At 39.3% G+C, this 18,587-nt stretch overlaps 1 protein-coding gene across 1 annotated transcript in view; it reads left to right on the top strand.

Annotated features, from left to right (window-relative positions):
* Positions 1-18,587, top strand: part of ABCB7 (ATP binding cassette subfamily B member 7) — a 134,773-nt gene that overhangs the window by 65,312 nt on the left and 50,874 nt on the right. The window contains exons 2-3 of the mRNA XM_075538876.1: positions 198-275; positions 11,816-11,902. Of these exons, the coding sequence (XP_075394991.1) occupies positions 198-275; positions 11,816-11,902 (165 nt within the window). The remainder of the gene's footprint in view (positions 1-197; positions 276-11,815; positions 11,903-18,587) is intronic.

The following is an 18,587-nucleotide window of genomic DNA, read 5'->3' as shown; positions in this document are numbered from 1 at the left end:
ACTATTTGCACCAGTGGTCGGGTGAAATTAGGTATTTGGTGCATTTGTGTTCTACCCTGAGTATGCACATTCCCCTTAAAGATCTAGCAATGGTCATGGCTCTGCTTTTATATGTGTTTATAGACAGTAATAGACATAATCTTTAAATATTAACTGTGCAATCTGATCTGAATCCCTTGCCGTTCTACTTTCAACAGATCCAAGAGTCATTAAGCTACAGTACATGGCAGAGATTGGGGAAAGACAATTCAGAGCAGTTACTAGATACTACAAAGGTAAGTCTAAACAGACATTTATGCATATCTAGGAAAAAATCTAGCAGCCCTTAATATCTTTTCCAATTTATATTATCTGTTTGCCACACAGTTTACATTTCTGGAATGTTTTCCCTTTGCATATTTTAAAGATAAATTTAGTAAGCAGATATGTTTCTGCTGTTAAAAAAAGACTTCAAGAGTTGTATGAGTCCCTAATAAAATTTTTTTTAAAAGAAAAAGACTTCATATTTTTATATGCCTAGAGAAATCTGTTAGAATTTCTTGACATCAGTTCCAATTAGAGTGATTTTAGAAAGCTTTGCCAAATATAGTAGAAGCTGTTGAAAGGTCAGTGTATCTTGATAATTTCCGTTTGACATATGAAATTCTAAATTTTTGAAGTACCGGTAAGTAATAATTCCTTGCTTTAGAGGATTCCAGATTGCAGACTGCCAAGTTACTCTAATTTTATTAGAGCCTATGGTTATAAATGATGCCAAGTTTCTTTTAGTGAGTATTAGTTTACATTGTTTATGTAAGTGAAAGATATATTTTAAATTTCCCTCCTTTAAAATGAGATTAATACATCTTTAAGACAGAAAAATTGCTAGAAAATTAGAAAGTAGTCTATGTCCCGAGTGCTTCCTTTGTTTTTTCTTTCAATTAACAAATATTTCCATTAGCATATAAAGCATTGCTATAATTTATACAGTGACTGTTGAAGTGAATTAGGTGTTTCATTATTAATCTTATGGAGAAAATGTGCCCAGTATTCTTACTGTGGAAGACTTCGTTATAATGTGTGATATTCATTAGATCCCTTGATAGAATTTGTTTTTTAATGTTGTACAGGTAATAATGTCACAAAAAGTAGTGTCAATTTAAGCTTTACTTTTAATGTTTTAATTTTACAACATGCTTTAAGATTGTTGATCCACAATTCAATATCATATTTTTTAAGAAATAACTTTTTATACCTCAATTGATGAGACCAAGAAAGCACTTTTGCTTTTTGTAATTTCGGTTTCATAGCTTGGCCCAGTTGTTGTTGCTAGTTGCTGTTCAGTCAGTTCCAACTCATAGTGACCCTATGTACAACAGAATGAAACAGCGCCCAGTCCTATGCCATCCTCAATATTAGGCTTATGTTTCAGTCCATTCTTGCAACCACTGTTTCAATCTATCTCTTCAAGGGCCTTCTTATTTTTCTTCTTTTTAAAACGAAATTGTTTTATTGGGGGCTCTTATAGCCCTTATAACAATCCACACATCAATTGTAGCAAGCATATTTGTTCATATGTTGCCATCATTCTTCTCTAGGCATTTACTTTCCATGAGCCCTTGGTATCAACTCCTCTCTGCTCCCTGCTTTGTTACCACTTGATACATTGTAAATTATTATTTTCATATCTTACACCATCAGTGGTCTCCCTTCACCCATGCTTCTATTGTTCATCCTGCTGCACGGGGAGGGCAGGGAGTGGGTTATACGTCAATCATTTTGATTGGTTCTCCATTTCTCCCCTTTATTATCCCCACCTCCCTCTATCCTCATGGTATTTCTACTCCCATTATTGTTCCTGAAGGGTTTATCTGTCCTGAATTGCCTGTGTCGAGAACACTTGCCTGTACCAGTGTACATGCTCTAGTCTAGCTGGATTTGTAAAGTAAAACTGGGATCATGATAGGTATGGGGGGAAAAACTAGTGTGTGTTTTGTTGGAGCTATACTGCACCCCGGCTGCCTCTTCTCTTCCTTGTGACCCTTCTGTGAGGGCTGTCCAATTGTCTACAGATGGGCTTTGGGTATTGAGGTAAAGTTTATTGTGCCTCACCTTTCTAGTTCTCAGGTCTCTTGCTTTTTGATGGTTGGACCATGGTCAGCTGCCTTAGCCAGTTCCCTGCTTCAGCTGGCAAGGCCCACTTCCTGTGAGACATCCCTGAGGAGAAGCCACATGGACTTACCCTGGATCCCTGGGTGCTGGAGCAGCTGTGTAGAGACCCCTGCCAGCACTGAGATGCTTACACACTCACGGATTCAGCTTCCCTCTTATAGTTGGCGTCATTGCGTTCGTTTTGTGAGATTGAGGAGGACTTTGTAGATTGTTGTGAGACATATGGTCTAGTGTTGGACATAAGGCTTGGACAGCACTGGATTGGGATGTTTTCTTAATGTACACTTACCCTTTATATAAAACTCTTTCTTATATATATATATGAGTTTCTGTGGATTTGTTTCCCTAGTTTACCCAGACTAACACACGTCTCCACTACACACACACACACACACACACACTCATTTGCATCGATATGATTGATTGTTTGGGGTCTTCTTATGCACACACACACACACACACCTCGTTTGCATCGATATAATTGTTTATTTTGGGTGTCCTGATGCCTCATACCTGATCCCATCCACATCTTGTGATCACACAGGCTGGTATGTTTTTTCCATGTGGGATTTGTTGCTTCCCTGCTAGATGGCCGCTTGTTTAACTTCAAGAAGGGCCTTCTTCTTTTTCTCTGCCCTTCCAAAGTGGCCCAGAGCTAAAGCTCTTGTGATTTGGTTTTGATATACATTTGTGTTTGTGAAGAACTGTGAATGTTTTGATTATTATGATTACTGACATCAACAAGTTAGTTTATTTCATTTAAAAAATTCTCTAATCAGAGCAATAGTCTTAAGAACTTTTAAATTATTTTTATTTATGATAGATATGATGCTTACACATTTTAAAGATAATTGGGAGATTTGATTAGCTTTTTTAAAACTTAATGTAATGATCCTTGAAACATACTTTGCCCTTAGACAAATCACGGTGCTATGTGTTCTCAAAGATTACAGATCATTTTTAATTATATATATGATTTTGGTAGAAAAGAACAAACACGTATGCAAATGACTATAGCTTAAGATAGACTGCTAAGTATTAGAAGCTGTTTAGAATATATCTATGAGCCAGAGTAATAAGAAAAAATCAGTTATACAATCAACTCTACTAATTATAAGCCAAAAATATATGTGCATGAGGAACAGGTGAGATATGATTATCTATATATATTTGGCAATGATGGAGTAACATTACCAGCACTAAATTAATGATTGACAGTAAGAAAACCAACATAAGTTAAATAGAAGTATAATGCAAGTTTAATCGTTCCCTTGTGTTTTACCAAATATTTTATTGAACATTTCACTAAGTTGTTGCATTTTTTATTGTAAGTTAGGAAGGGGTTTGCTTATCACATCATCATTTTTGTAATCAACATCTTAAGTACTTACGAAAACTCTCAACAGCTTACTGTTTCCTGTGTCCCCCTTTTTTGGCCGTTATATGTCAGGCTGCTAACTATAAGGCCAATTGTAACCATGGGGGACAACTGCAGTACCTTTTCATCTGAACTGCTATTGTGGAACTGTGGGACTGGGCGGGCTGGCTTCCTAGCCTATGGAGGCAAAGATTCAAGGGTAAACTTTCTTTTGACAGTTAGAGTGAAAGACAGGGTTTTCTACTTTTGTCAAGAGTTATAATTTCAGAGACTCACAGGCACAGTTCTGTGTCGCATAGGATTGTTATGAGTTGGCATCAACCCATTGGCAGTGGGTTTAGTTTTTGTTCTTTCTTGTAGGATATTATCATCCCTTTGACACAAGTTAAAATTAGACTACCCTCTAGCCTATTATTTCCCCATTCTTCCCTTTCCCTCATTCCTGATAACCATCAAAGTCTGCTTCTTTTAGTATAAAAATCTTTATCTTGATGTTTTTAATAGCAGTGGTCTCTTACTCTATTTGTCTTTTTGCGACTGACTTCATTTAGCATATTACCTATATACTTGAGTATAAGGTGACCCGAATATCAGCTGAGGCACCTAATTTTACAACAAAAACTGCGTTAAAAATGTGCTGGAAAGCTCAGCTTATATAGGAGTACATACGGTATATTCCAAATCCATCCATGTCCTGAGATGTTTCATAGCTTCATCCTTCTTTAAGGATGCGTAGTATTACATTGTATATGTGTGAAAACTTTTGATCATTCTTCTATGGGTGGGTCTGTAAATTGTTTCCATCTTCTTGCTATTGTGTTCTTTCTTATGTTTGACACTGTGCTTACGCCACATATGAAAGCCCCTAAGTTTATCCCTATTATTTCATTGGTGATCTTAGAAGTTCTAAGGTTTATATTTTGGTTTATAATCCATGTTGAGTTGGTTTTTGTATATGAAGTGAAGTATATGTCTTGTTTAATTCTTCTGTAAATGGAAATACAGTTTTCCCAGCCCCTTTTGTTAAAAAGATTACCTCTGCCCCATTTAATGTGTTTTGGGCCTTTGTCAAAATCAGTTGTCTGTAGGTAGATGGATTTATTTCTGTGTTCTCTATTTTGTTCCATTGATATACATATGTGTCATTATACCAGTATTTAGATATATATGTTTTAATTATTTTACTGGGGCCTCTTACAGCTCTTATCACAATCCATACATACATCCATTGTATGCACATTTGTACATATGTTGCTATCATCATTTTCAAAACATTTTCTTTCTACTTGAGCCCTTAGTATCAGCTCATTTCCCCCATTCCGCATCCTCCCTCCCTCATGAACCCTTAATAATTAATAATTTTTCAATGTCTTACACCAACAGCTGTCTCTCTTCACCCACTTGTCTGTTGTCTGTCCCCCTGGGAGGGAGTTTATGTTGATCATTATGATTGATTCTCCATTCCCCCACCATTCCCTTACCCTCCTGATATCACTACTCTCATTATTGGCCCTGAGGGGTTTATCTGTCCTGGATTCCCTGTTTCCAGCTCTTAACAGTACCAGTAAACATGCTCTGGATTATCTGGATTTGTAAGGTAGAATTGGATTCATAATAATGGGTGGGGTGGGGTGGAGAAAGCATTAAAGAACTAGAGGAAAGTTGTATGTTTCATTGGTGCTATACTGCACCCTTATTGGCTCTTGTCTTCCTTATGGCTCTTCTGAAAGGGGATGTCCAATTGTCTACAGATTGACCTTGGATATCCACTCCATACTCCCCCTCATTCACCTTGATATGATCTTTTGTTCTGAGTCTTTGATGCCTGATACCTGATCCCATTGACACTTCATGATCACATAGGCTGGTGTGCTTCTTCCCTGTGGGCTTTATTGCTTCTCAGCTAGATGGCCACTTGTTTACCTTCAAGCCTTTATGACCACAGACACTATCTCTTTGGATAGCCTGGTACCATCAGCTTTCTTCACCACATTAGCTTATGCATCCATTTTGCCTTCAGTGATTGCTTTGGGAAGCTGAGCATCACAGAATGCTGGGTTATTAGAACAAAGTGTTCTTGCATTGAGGAAGTACGTAAGTAGAGGCCTAATGTCCATCTGCTACCCTAAAATTTAACATATAAATACATGTACATAGATCTATTTCACTATTGTTATATATAAATATATTTACATGGTACATACCTGTATGTAGACCTCTATAAATGTCCTTTGCATCCTAGTTCTTTACTCTATTTCCTTTTACTTTCCTCCTGTCCCAGTATCATGTTTGGCCTTCATTTGGGTTTCAGTAATTCCTCTTAGCTAAATTGCCCTTGATCAAGAGCATCCTACACCCTCCTCACCATTGATTTTAGATCACTTCTTGCTCCCTGTCCCTGGGTTTGTTGACACCCCCTACCTTTCCCCCGCTCGCTCCCCCTCTAGCGTGTCCCCAGGAACTGTCTGTCTGTTGTTTATCCCTCCTATCGTATCTAGACAGACATGCAGAGACAATAATCACAAAAACAAGACAGCAAAACAAAACAACAAAAGGAAAAAGAAAACAACAACAGCAACAAAGAAAGCAACGACAGAAAAAGAAAAGCCTATAAATAGTTCTAGGTCTGTTTGATGTCCTATAGGTGTGTTTTCCGTTCAAGTCTGATGGGGTGCCACGACCTGGCCCCATTGTCTATTTTTGGTATTCTTCTCTATGCTCTGTTGCATGCCCTTTAGTGTTTCGCCCCCGTGTGGTGAGGTAAGATCGGGCACAATTCCTGCACTGTGTCTCCTGTATTGTACCCCGTAGCACTATGGGCCAGTGAGGTTCATTGTGTCCGGTGCTAGGGCCAGTCCTATGATTCTCTGTGCATTGGCTGCACTGAGCAGGAACATCATCTTCGGGGCTTGGTGGGCCAGGATGTGTTCCACTCTCTCCTTTCCTCTTCCTTTGTTCTTGTGTACTCTGATCAGAGGTGCACTTCTTCCTGAACTGTATCTTCAGTGCCGTCCTCTGAAATGCATTCCTTGGGGGAGTTGGGCTCTCTTATTCTCGCTTGGTGAATTCTTTCAGTGTACACAGGTGTTTTATCTTCAGTATATCCCAGTTGTCAATTTGTTCCTCCTATATTTTTGTGTCCTTCCCCATTTCTGATGCCTTCTGTATTCCCTGCGCTAAAGTTCTCAGGTTTGTCCCAATTCCCTCTTTTTTAAAAAAAACATTTTATTAGGGACTCATACAACTCTTATCACTATCCATACATGCATCAGTTGTGTAAAGCACATCTGTACATTCATCGCCCTCATCATTTTCAAAGCATTTGCTCTCCATTTAAGCCCTTTGCATCAGGTCCTCTTTCCCCCCTCCCTCCACACTCCCCCCTCCCTCATGAGCCCTTGATAATTTATAAGTTATCATTTTGTCATATCTTGCCCTGTCCAACGTCTCCCTTCACCCTCTTTCTGTTGTCCATCCCCCAGGGAGGAGGTCACATGTAGATCCTTGTAATCGGTTCCCTCTTTCCAACCCACTCACCCTCTACCCTACCAGTATTGCCCCTCACACCCATGCTCCTGAAGGTATCATCTGCCCTGGATTCCCTGTGCCTCCAACTCCTATCTGCATCAGTGTACATCCTTTGTTCTATCCAGACTTACAAGGTAGCCTTCGGGTCATGATAGTTGGGGGGGGGGGAGCATTTAGGAACTGGAGGAAAGCTGTATTCTTCATCGGTGCTACATTGCACCCTGACTGACTCATCCCCTCCCCTAGACCCCTCTGCAAGGGGATCTCCAGTGGCCCAACAAATGGGCTTTGGGTCTCCACTCTGCACTTCCCCCTTCATTCACTATGGTAAGATTTTTTTTTCATGATGCTTTATACCTGATCCCTTTGACACCTCGTGATCACACAGGCTGGTATACTTCTTCCATGTGGGCTTTGTTTCTTCTGAGCTAGATGGCCGCTTGTTCACCTTCAAACCTTTGAGACCCCAGACACTATCTCTTTTGATAGCCGGGCACCATCAGCTTTCTTCACCACATTTGCTTATGCACCCGTTTGTCCTCAGTGAACGTATCATGGAGGTGTGCACCCAATTATATGATTTCTTGTTCTTTGATGCCTGATAACTGATCCCACAGGCTGATGTGTTCTTCCATGTGGGCTTTGTTGCTTCTGAGCTATATGGCTGCTTGTTTATCTTCAAGCCTTTAAGACCGCAGACGCTGTATCTTTTGATAGCCGGGCACCATCAGCTTTCTTCACCACATTTGCTTGTTCACCCACTTTGGCATCAGCAGTTGTGTTGGGAGGGTGAGCATCATAGAATGCCAATTTAATAGAAGAAAGTATTCATGCATTGAGAGATTGCTTGAGTAGAGGCCCAAGGTCCTTCCGCCGCCTTAATACTAAACCTATAAATATAGGCATATAGATCTATTTCCCCATCCTCATATATATATTTGCATATGTACATGTCTTTGTCTAGACCTCTATAAATGCCTTTTGCCTCCTAGATCTTTCCTCTATTTCCCTTGACTTTCCTCCTGTCCCACTATCATGCTCCGTCCTGGATTTCAGCTATACCTCTTCATTACCTTACCCTTGATCATTCCCTACCAGGCCTGCCACCCCCACCTCACCACCAATTTGGAGCCCTAGTTGTCCCTTGTCCCTGGGTTTGTTAACACCACTTCCTTACCCCCTACCTTCCCCTATCCCATGTCCCCCCCGAACTGTCGGTCCTGGTGTTTTTCCTCCAGATAGTTCATCTAGCCTGTCTTATTTAGACAGACCTGCGGAGATAATAACACGCACAAAAACAAGACAGAGCAAAACAAAGCAACAGTATACAACAAAACAACAGCAACAAACCACTGACAAAGAACAAAATAAAACACATCAAGAAAGAAAAGCTTGTAGTTAGTTCAAGGATCGTTTGTTGGCCTTTAGGATGTTTTCCAGTCCAGTCCAATTTCCTCTTTGATGGCCCTAATAGTTTGGGGTTTTACCTCAAGGTCTAAGATCCACCTTGAGTTTATTCTTGTGCATAGAGTGAGGTAGTGGTCTTGCTTCATTTTTCTGCATGTAGATAGCCATTTTTTCCGGCACCACTTTTTGAAGAGGACATCCATTTCGCATTTGACATTTTTTTGGCCATTATCAAAGATCAGTTGTCTGTATGCAGATGATTTTATTTCTGGTTGTTTAGATTTTGGGTTTTTTTCCCAGTTTTTCCCCCAATTGGTCAGATTATCTCTCATTACACCAATACCACACTCATTTGACCACTGTGGCTGTATAATAGGTGCTAAAATCAGGTAAAGTGAGCCCTCCCACTCCGTCCTTTTTCTTGAGGAGTTCTCTGCTAATTCTGGGCTTCTTCCCTATGCATATTTAGTTTTAATCAGTTTTCCAATTCTCTGAAGAAAGATGGTCATATTTGTATCAGGATAGCATAAAACTTATATAGTTCCTTGGGTAGAATGGACATCTTTACTATATTGATTCTTCCAATCCATGAGAATCTGCTGAGGGCAGGTAGGTATGCCTCCTTTGGTGTTGAGCACCGTGGATGGCTGGCGGAGGTGCCTGCAGTAAATGTTTAGAAAATAATGATTGCAACATATGTCCAAATATGATTGATACCATTGATGGATGGATTGTTTTAAGAGCTGGAAAAGCCCCAATAAAATGATCTTTGCATTAAAAAATAATTTCGGTCTCAGAAACCCACAGAACGGTTTTAGGACCGCTGTTTAGTTGGAATTGATCAGTGGCAGTGAGCTTGGTTTGGTTCATGTTTACTACATCAGTCTGTTAATTTAGGGGGACAGTGTTCCTAGAAATTTATCCATTTCTTTCTTATTTTTTCCTTTCTTTTATGTATTTAAATACATTGGAGTACAGTCCTTTATAGTATTGTTTTTTAATATCATTTGTTCCTATTGGGATGTTGCCCATTTCATTTCCTTTTCTTGAGATTTGTAACTTATCCTTCTTTTCCTTTGTGAAGTTCTCCAGTGGTTTGTCAATTTTTTAATCATTTCAAAGTACCAACTTGCTGTTGCATTGACTTTTTTCTGTAGCTTTGCTGACATATTTCTGCTCTACTCTTTATTACTTCTCTCTTCTGGTGGGTGAGGGTTTATTTTCTACTCTTGTTCTAACTGTTGAAGATGTAGATTTGAGGTATTGATTTTGGTTCTTTTTGACGTGTGTTCATCCCTATAAATTGCCCTGTGAGTATTGCTTTTGTTGTGTCCCAAGGTTTTGGCATGTGGTATTTTCATTCTCACTTATTACAAGGAATTTTAAACGCTTCCTCCTCATTTCTCTTAGCAGTGTGTTTTCCACTTTCCATTTCCCTATTCTATTCTGTTTTCCTTCTTTGTGTTATCTCCAAGACAGCACATTATTTTTGTAATTGTTTCTTTTTGTTGATAAAGTGTTATCAGGGTAGATTGTCAATCTTGTCCATTAGTTTTAGCTGCTGAAGATACGAGGGTGGCTGAATCCTGAGGGAACAATGGACCCTGCTAGATGCAACTAAAAAAGGAATAATAGAAATAAAATAAAATCAAGACAGCAACATAATAATGCAACTGATGCAACAACCAAACAAATGGAAACAACACCCATTCAGACACATGCACATGTGCACACACACAAACACCTAATCTGTAACTAGCAGCTTTTTTCTCATCCTCAGTCCCTGGTGCGTACTTAGCATGATTCCACTTAGAGTGCACAAAAAATAGGGAGTATTTCCCTGGTGCTTTAAGGAAGGTAGGGGGTGGCAACCTTTCTTCAACAGGGGTTAATGATTATTCCCATCCTCTCTCTCTCCACGATGATGGTTTATGAAAACATCAAAAGAAGAAAAACACAAGAAAAAGACAACGAATTAGTAAAACCCAAATGCTATACTGGTTGCTGCTCTTCTGTATACCCCAGTTCCTAGGCTGACTTCTTTGGTGGGTATTAGGGTTGGTTCCACCCATCTTATAGGTCCTCTGACCATTTATCAAGACAAAAGAAAAAACCCAAAGGGATTTGTGTGTGTGAGGTGGGAGCAGCAAAAAAAAAAAAAGGTTCCCCATAGTTCTGTCCAGCTGCTGTAGCCTCAGGACACTCCAGGTGATTAAAACCTCTGTTCGAGTCAATCACTAGAGTTATGTGAGTGATCTCAGCCTCTGCACATGAATTTGTGGGCCAGTATTCCCTCCGGGCACCAGGAAACTGGAGGACCCTAGATGCTTCAATTCCCCCATAGCTAGCTTCTTCCATTATTTAGTTTCCCATGGTGCATGTTGTTCGTACCTGGTCTGCTGTTCTTTCAGACCACACTAGAAGACCCAGGATGAGGAAGGAGGGACATAACTAGCTTCTGAGTATACTAGATTTGTCTCCATTCACTCATTTGTTCACTCAGGGCTGTAATGAGCCAGCTGGAGCCCACCTCTTTCTATATCGAGCACCAGAAATTGCTGTGCTTTGTGGAAGGTGCCAATTAGGTCATGGTTGGCCAGCAGAGCATCTACTGTTCCATTTTCTGATTGTCCAATCCTGAAGTCCATCTTGTACTGTGGACAGAATTGGCCACGGGCCAGAGGAGAATTCCATATGTGGGTTTGCCCCCGCCCTCCCCATTGGTATGTTTGGTGCACTCAGCTGCCCCTTCCTCAGAGGCACGGGGCTCTAGGTCTCTCCCCTGCATGCTCTTTCTGATGCTGTAGAGGCACTCAGCAAGTATGTCTAGGTTAGCATCTTACTGGAGGCCTCTCAGATGGCAACTTTTGAAAACTAATTTCAAAACTATTCAAAGTACCTTGTTCGTACATTTGATTAATGAGATATTACCAGTTATCCAAAATTTATATACTTTTGCACATTATAGGGCTAAACGTGCTTTTCATTTTCATATACATGCCATAATTTCTTTCCTATTTGTTCCAGAATATTTTCATGCTTTGTTTGTGTTGAAAACTAGGTTTTTAGATCATGTTGAAAGCTAATCGGTACTTCATGACCCCCTTATAGAAGAATAAGTAACCCTCACTTTAAGACGACCTTTAATTACAGGCTTGGTTCAGTATGCCTTTGTATAAATGTAAGTGTAAAGTCTATATGTGTTTTTTTGTTTGTTGTTTTACAATGCTAGCTTAAAAACAAAGCCTCTGGATATGTTTCTGGAAAATTTGTATTAGGCTATTTAAGCCAGCTGTGTAAACATCTGAAAGTCTCTTCGTTAACACATGACTTGGCATTATCTTTAACTAGGCTTCCCAAGCATGGCCGTTGATAGAAAAGAGGACATGTTGGCACGGTCATGCAGGAGGAGGACTCCACACTGATCCAAAAGAAGGGGTAAGAGGCAATTCCAAGTAACTGCAATTCTTGTTGGTGATCATGCTTGCATAGAATTTTAGGTTCAGAATGTTTGTATTCCAGACAGTTTTGCATGACCTAGCTAAATGCATGATTTCTAATACAAAAAACTCTATGATCTGACTATTGTCTTGGCTTGTATTCTCTAGAGAAGCAAAACCAGTGCAGCATATACATGTATATATAGAAGGTTGATGTCACAGAAATGGCTCACACAGTTGTAGATATGGCCAAGTTCCAAGCCCATGTCAAGTTTCAGGCTTCTCCTGACCCACTTACCTTCAGGGCCTGATGAACCCAAGATAGGCAGACCAGACAGAAGGCTTCTGACTATAGAGTAAAAAAATTCAACATCAGGCTTTTGAAAGGAGGTTAATAAATATAATTTTGACATGTAAGATGGCAAGCTGCTGATCTCTGCCCGGATTGACGAGTGATGTTATACTACTGAATCCAGCTCAAAGAACTGGAGGTTCACAAGCCAGATGTAGGATCCAAAACCCAACAAGAAAAAACGCAAGCTTATCTACATTTCCCACTTACATTAGAAGTGGAGGATTTTTGCTTCTTAATTGCTTAACCACTGAGAGTCCTGGTTTAGTCACGTTAACACAAAACCTTTAACTATCACAGTCATAGAGATAAAACTTTTACCCACCCCAAGATGATAATTCACTAAAAAAGAAAAAGTGGAATAAGCTAACAATGCAGAACTTTCCATTTTTAAAATATTGCCTGAGGTCCCTTGTCATGTTATTAGCCTTATAAATAAATGGATTAGTTAGATTTAACACCTGGATATGAATTGTGTGTGTGTGTTTAGAAAGATCCCCAAATACTCCAAACTTCATGGTAATTCACCCAGCTATGATCCATTTAATGTAATTATTCATAATCTTTTGTTTTTTTTTCATTGTAGTGAAAATGCACCCCACAACATTGACCTGCACAACAACTTCTACTTAATTTGTTGACATTGGTTACATTTTTTATGTTGTGCCCTTTTGTTATCCTGTTCCAAATTATTCTACCACTATTAATATAACCTCTAGGCCCCTACATTCACTCAAAAATCTTCTGCCCTCTCATGCTTGGTAGCTACTAGTAATCTTGGTTTTGTATATATTTATTTATTTAGTACTTGTATGTGAGATCATATAGTATTTGCTCTTTGGGGGCTGTTTTATTTTGCTCTGCTTGATGATTTTTAAGATTTGTCCATGTGTGATATGCTTCAGAACTCCATTTCTCTTTATGACTATATAATATTCTACTGTATGTAAATAACACAGGTTGTTGCTTTCCATTCATATGTTGATAGGCATTTGGGTAATTTCCATCTTTTGGTAATTATGGAAAATGCTGCAATGAACATTGGTCTACAGGTTGTATCCATATTCTTTATCATTATTATTTTATACAGACCAATTAAACTATATAGAAACACTGCCCTTTAGTCAATTCATCTACTGAAATCGAAGGATTTGATTGCACTTTTAAAATCTGTTGAACCTTCTTTGTGTTTTGCTTTGAAGATTAGTGCTTTGTCCTCCATTCCTTCCAATATTACCATCCTTAATGTTTAGGTGGTTTATTTTCACGACACTTTCAATTCCTTCTTTTCTTTTATGTATATATTTTAGACATTTTCATTGTAGTTATTGCAAGGATTATATTTACCATTTATTGGACCTTAACTTCATTAACACACTAAAACTATTCCTATGCCTCTGTTCTGTCCTCCACATAGTTGTTATTAACCACATCTTGATACATTATGTTCCCAATAGCATGAATTTATAGTTATGTCTGTTAGTCAGTTGATTAGAGAAACAATTCCAGAGACACTCCTGTGTGTAAGAGAGAACTTTACTTCAAAGAGCAATTGTACATTAAGAAAACATCCCATCCTAGTCCAGATCAAGTCCATAAATCTGATATTAACCCATATGTCAATACTAGTCCATAAATTCCTCTTTAGACTCACACAACACATGCAATCATGCAGAATGCAGGAAGATCACAGGCCAGTGAGTTGAACGTCTTGTGGATTCAATGGTGGTGCAAGCATCTCAATGCTCGCGTGGGCCTCAACGTGGCTCCTCTGGCTCCAGGATTCTGGCTGTAGCAGTGTAGCTCCATGTGTCTTGTCAGCAGAAAGACCAAGCAGAGAGTATCTCCTGCCTCCAGGGAGGAATACAGGAGTTCCTAGAATCCTCGGGAAAAGGCAATGCCCACACGGAGGCCTCAGTGGCTCTACTGGCTATTGACAGGCTAGAGTCCATGCCTTCGCAAGTTGACAGGAGATAAGGTAACTGCAACAATGTCTTTTGTATTTGGAATCATGTGAATCACACCTATTAGAGTTACAAACAACACCAACAAAAATGAAACTGGACCTTTTTACACATGAGATTAAATTTAATTTGGGTTATTTCTCAGAACATCTTCTAGTTATTCTGTAAGTGTTCATCTACTCCTATCTGAAGAATTCTAGTGAGCATTTTATTTAATATAAATCTAGTTCTGATCAATTTTCTCAGCTTTTGTTTATCCGAGAATGCCTTACTTATGCCCTCATTCTTTAAGGACAGTTTTACTGGATATAGAATTTTGGGTTGACATTTCATCTCTTTGAGGGCTATAAATTAAGCACTCTACTGCCATATGTCCTCCAAAGTTACTGAGGAGAAATTATACTTAATTTTATTAAGGAGCTTGACTTCTTTCTTGCTAACTTCAGGATTCTCTCTTTCTCTTTGTTTTTCAATACTTTGATACTAATGAATCTTTATGTGGATCTCTTTGTTTATCTGACTTGGAGTTCCAACCACTTACCTGCCTTTTTTTGTTGTGGTGGTGGCCTGCGTGCTGAAGTGAGATCTCAAGCTACTCCATTGACCAACAGAATCACCCAGTGGTGGAATAGTTTCAAGGAAATGTTCAGGCTAGGCCAAACTAGAACGAAAGAAGAGGCAATCCACTTCTGAAAAATTCTCACTCACTGCCATCAAGTCAGTGCCGACTCTATAGAGACAGGATAAAACTGCCCCTGTGAGTGTCCAGGACTGTAACTGTGACAGGAGTAGAAACCCCTGTCTTTCTCCTGAAGAGCAGCTGGTGGTTTCAATTTGTCAACTCTGCAATTGCCAGCCCAAAACATAACCACTAAGCCGTCAGAGTTCCTCTGAAAATGTAGACACCGTAAATCTTCTGAATATCTATGGAGCATTGTCTTACATAGTGCCAGAGATGAGCCATTCAGGTGGGCTGTTATTCAAATTATGACAGACAGAGCTCTATCCTCAAAGCAGTGTCAATTTTTTTTTTAGCAAATCTACTGTGGTTTATTCTTTTTTATTATTTTTTATTTTATTTTTTATTTTAACAATTTATTGGGGCTCATACAATTCTTATCACAGTTCATACATATACATACATCAGTTGTATAAAGCACATCTGTACAGTCTTTGCCCTAATCATTTTTTTCTCTTTTCTTCTTTTACATTTTATTAGGGACTCATACAACTCTTACCACAATCCATACATATACATACATCAATTGTATAAAGCACATCCATACATTCCCTGCCCCAATCATTCTCAAGGCATTTGCTCTCCACTTAAGCCCCTTGCATCAGGTCCTCTTTTTTTCCCCCTCCCTCCCCATTCCCCCCTCCCTCATATGCCCTTGGTAATTTATACATCGTTGTTTTGTCATATCTTGCCCTATCCGGAGTCTTCCTTCCCCCCTTCTCTGCTGTCCCTCTCCCAGGGAAGAGGTCACATGTGGATCCTTGTAATCAGTTCCCCCTTTCCAACCCACTCACCCTCCACTCTCCCAGCATCGTCCCTCACACCCTTGGTCCTGAAGGTATCATCCACCCTGGATTCCCTGTACCTCCAACCCTCATATGCACCAGTATACAGCCTCTGTCCTATCCAGCCCTGCAAGGTAGAATTCGGATCATGGTAGTTGGGGGGAGGAAGCATCCAGGATCCGGGGGAAAGCTGTGTTCTTCATCGATACTACCTCACACCCTAATTAACCCATCTCCTCTCCTAAACGCCTCTATGAGGGGATCTCCATTGGTCGACACTTGGGCCTAGGGTCTCCACTCTGCACTTCCCCCTTCATTTAATATGATATATATATATATACATATATACATATACATATACACATATATACACATACATACACACACTTATATCTTTTTTTTTTTGCATGATGCTTTATACCTGGTCCCTTGGGCACCTCGTGATCGCACTGGCCGGTGTGCTTCTTCCATGTGGGCTTATTTGCTTCTGAGCTAGATGGCCGCTTGTTCACCCTCAAGCCTTTAAGACCCCAGACACTATCTCTTTTGATAGCCGGGCACCATCAGCTTTCTTCACCACATTTGCTTATGCACCCATTTGTCTTCAGCGATCCTATCATGGAGGTGTGCAGTCAATGATATGATTTTTTGTTCTTTGATGCATGGTAACTGATCCCTTTGGGACCCCTCGATCACACAGGCTGGTGTGTTCTTCCATGTGGACTTTGTTGCTTCTGAGCTAGATGGCCGCTTGTTTATCTTCAAGCCTTTAAGACCCCAGTCACTATCTCTTTTGATGGCCGGGCACCATCAGCTTTCTTCACCACATTTACTTGTTCACCCACTTTGGCTCCAGCCGTTGTGTCGGGAGAGTGAGCATCATAGAGTTCCAATTTAATAAAAGAAGGTATTCATGCATTGAGGGAGTGTTTGAGTAGAGGCCCAAGGTCCTTCCGCCACCTTAATACTTGACCTATAAATATAGACACATAGATCTATTTCCCCATCCTCCTATATATATTTGCATATACATGTCTTTGTCTTGACCTCCATGTGCATGTTAGTGACTCCACAGGTCTGTCTGAATAGGACAGGCTGGATGAACTATCTGGAGGAAAAACAACGGGACCGACAGTTCTGGGGGGACTTGGGGTGGGTGGGTAGGGGGGGTAAGGAAGTGGTGTTAACAAACCCAGGGACAAGGGAAAAACATGGGACCCCAAATGGTAGAGAAGGGGGAGTGGCAGGCCTGGTGGGAAATGATCAAGGGTAAGGTTGCTTAGAGAAGAGATATACTCTAGCCCAGGTGGCGATGAAGCATGGTAGTAGGGCAGGAGGAAAGTCAAGGGAGATGGAGGAAAGAGCTAGGAGTCAAAGGGCATTCATGGAGGTCAAGACAAAGACATGTACAAGCAGTGTCAATTTTAATGATGTTCATGGAGCAAAGCTTTTGGGAACTTGCTGATGGGGTCCAACTCAAAGTGAGAATAAAAAGCTGCATGAATCCATTAATAGTAGAATGTGGAATGTATGAGATATGAATCTAGTAAAAATAGAAGTCAGCAAAAATGAAGTGAACTAGTATTTGCCATTTTGAATAAAATAATCATGGTTTACTTTGCCAGGAATGACACATTTAAGATGAATGGTATCAGTCATCCTCAAAAAGAACATTTTGAGATAATATAGATTAAAGTGCAATCCTCTTATTGATAACAATAATGCAATAATACTTGTATAGCTACATGGAAGACCAGTTAATAAAACTATTCATTTTCATGTAGTAATCATTAATTGAAGAATTCTACAAACATCTTCAGTCTGAAATTGATCAAACCTGCAATCAAGATACATTGATAATTATTGGCAATTGAAATGCAAATTTTGAAAACAAAGATAGACCAGTAGTTAGAAAATACGATTTTGGGTGATAGAATCTATGCAGAAGCTCTCATGATAGGATTTTGCAAGACCAATGATTTCTTCATTGCAAATACCCTTTATTTCCAACAAGATAAACAGGATACATATGGAATGTAACCCAAATGGCATACACAATAATTAAGTCAACTGTATTTGTTGAAAGAGATTATAGAAAAGCTCATATTATCCATCAGTAAAAATAATTCCTGGGGTTCTGAGTGTGGAAGAGACTATCAATTGTTCCTATGAAAATTCATCTTGAACTTGAAAATTAATACAACTCCATGAATGCCAAAGTGCATCCTTGAATGTATTCCACCAGAATTTAGAGACTTTATCACGAACAGTTTTGACACATTGAACTTTAATGGCTAAAGACGAGACAAATTTTGGAATGATGTCAAGGTAAGTATACATGAAAAAAGCAAAAGGTCATTAAAACACCAGGAGAGAAAGAAAAGACAAAAATGGGTGTCAAAACAGATGCTGAAAGTTACTTTTGAACATTGAATGGAACAAATGGAAGAAATAGTGGAATAAAAGACCTGAACAGAAGATTTCAAAGGGTAGCTTAAGAAGCCAAAGTATTATAATGAAAGATGCAAGGTATTACAGTTATAAAAACAAAAAGCTCCACATTTCATAAGCCTGTTGGAATTGCAATATTGAAGATATTATGAAAGAAATATTAAACTATGCAAAAATTATCGAAGAAGAAGGACTAAAACCACCGTCATTATACAAAAAGGAATTGGTCAATGTTCAAACATTAAGCGATAACTTATGAACAAGAACCAGTAATAATATTAAAGGAAGAACTCTGTATTGAATACATTGGCAAAAAACTAGGCTCCAGAAATGGACAGAATACTAAGTAAAATATTTCTCAGCAAACTGATGTATCATTGGAAGCACTCAAC

The sequence above is a fragment of the Tenrec ecaudatus genome, chromosome X, assembly GCF_050624435.1.
Source record: "Tenrec ecaudatus isolate mTenEca1 chromosome X, mTenEca1.hap1, whole genome shotgun sequence".
In the NCBI taxonomy this organism is placed as follows: Eukaryota; Metazoa; Chordata; class Mammalia; order Afrosoricida; family Tenrecidae; genus Tenrec; species Tenrec ecaudatus.
The sequence above is the reverse complement of the archived record's forward strand: the minus strand, read 5'-3'. Positions and strand labels throughout refer to the sequence as shown.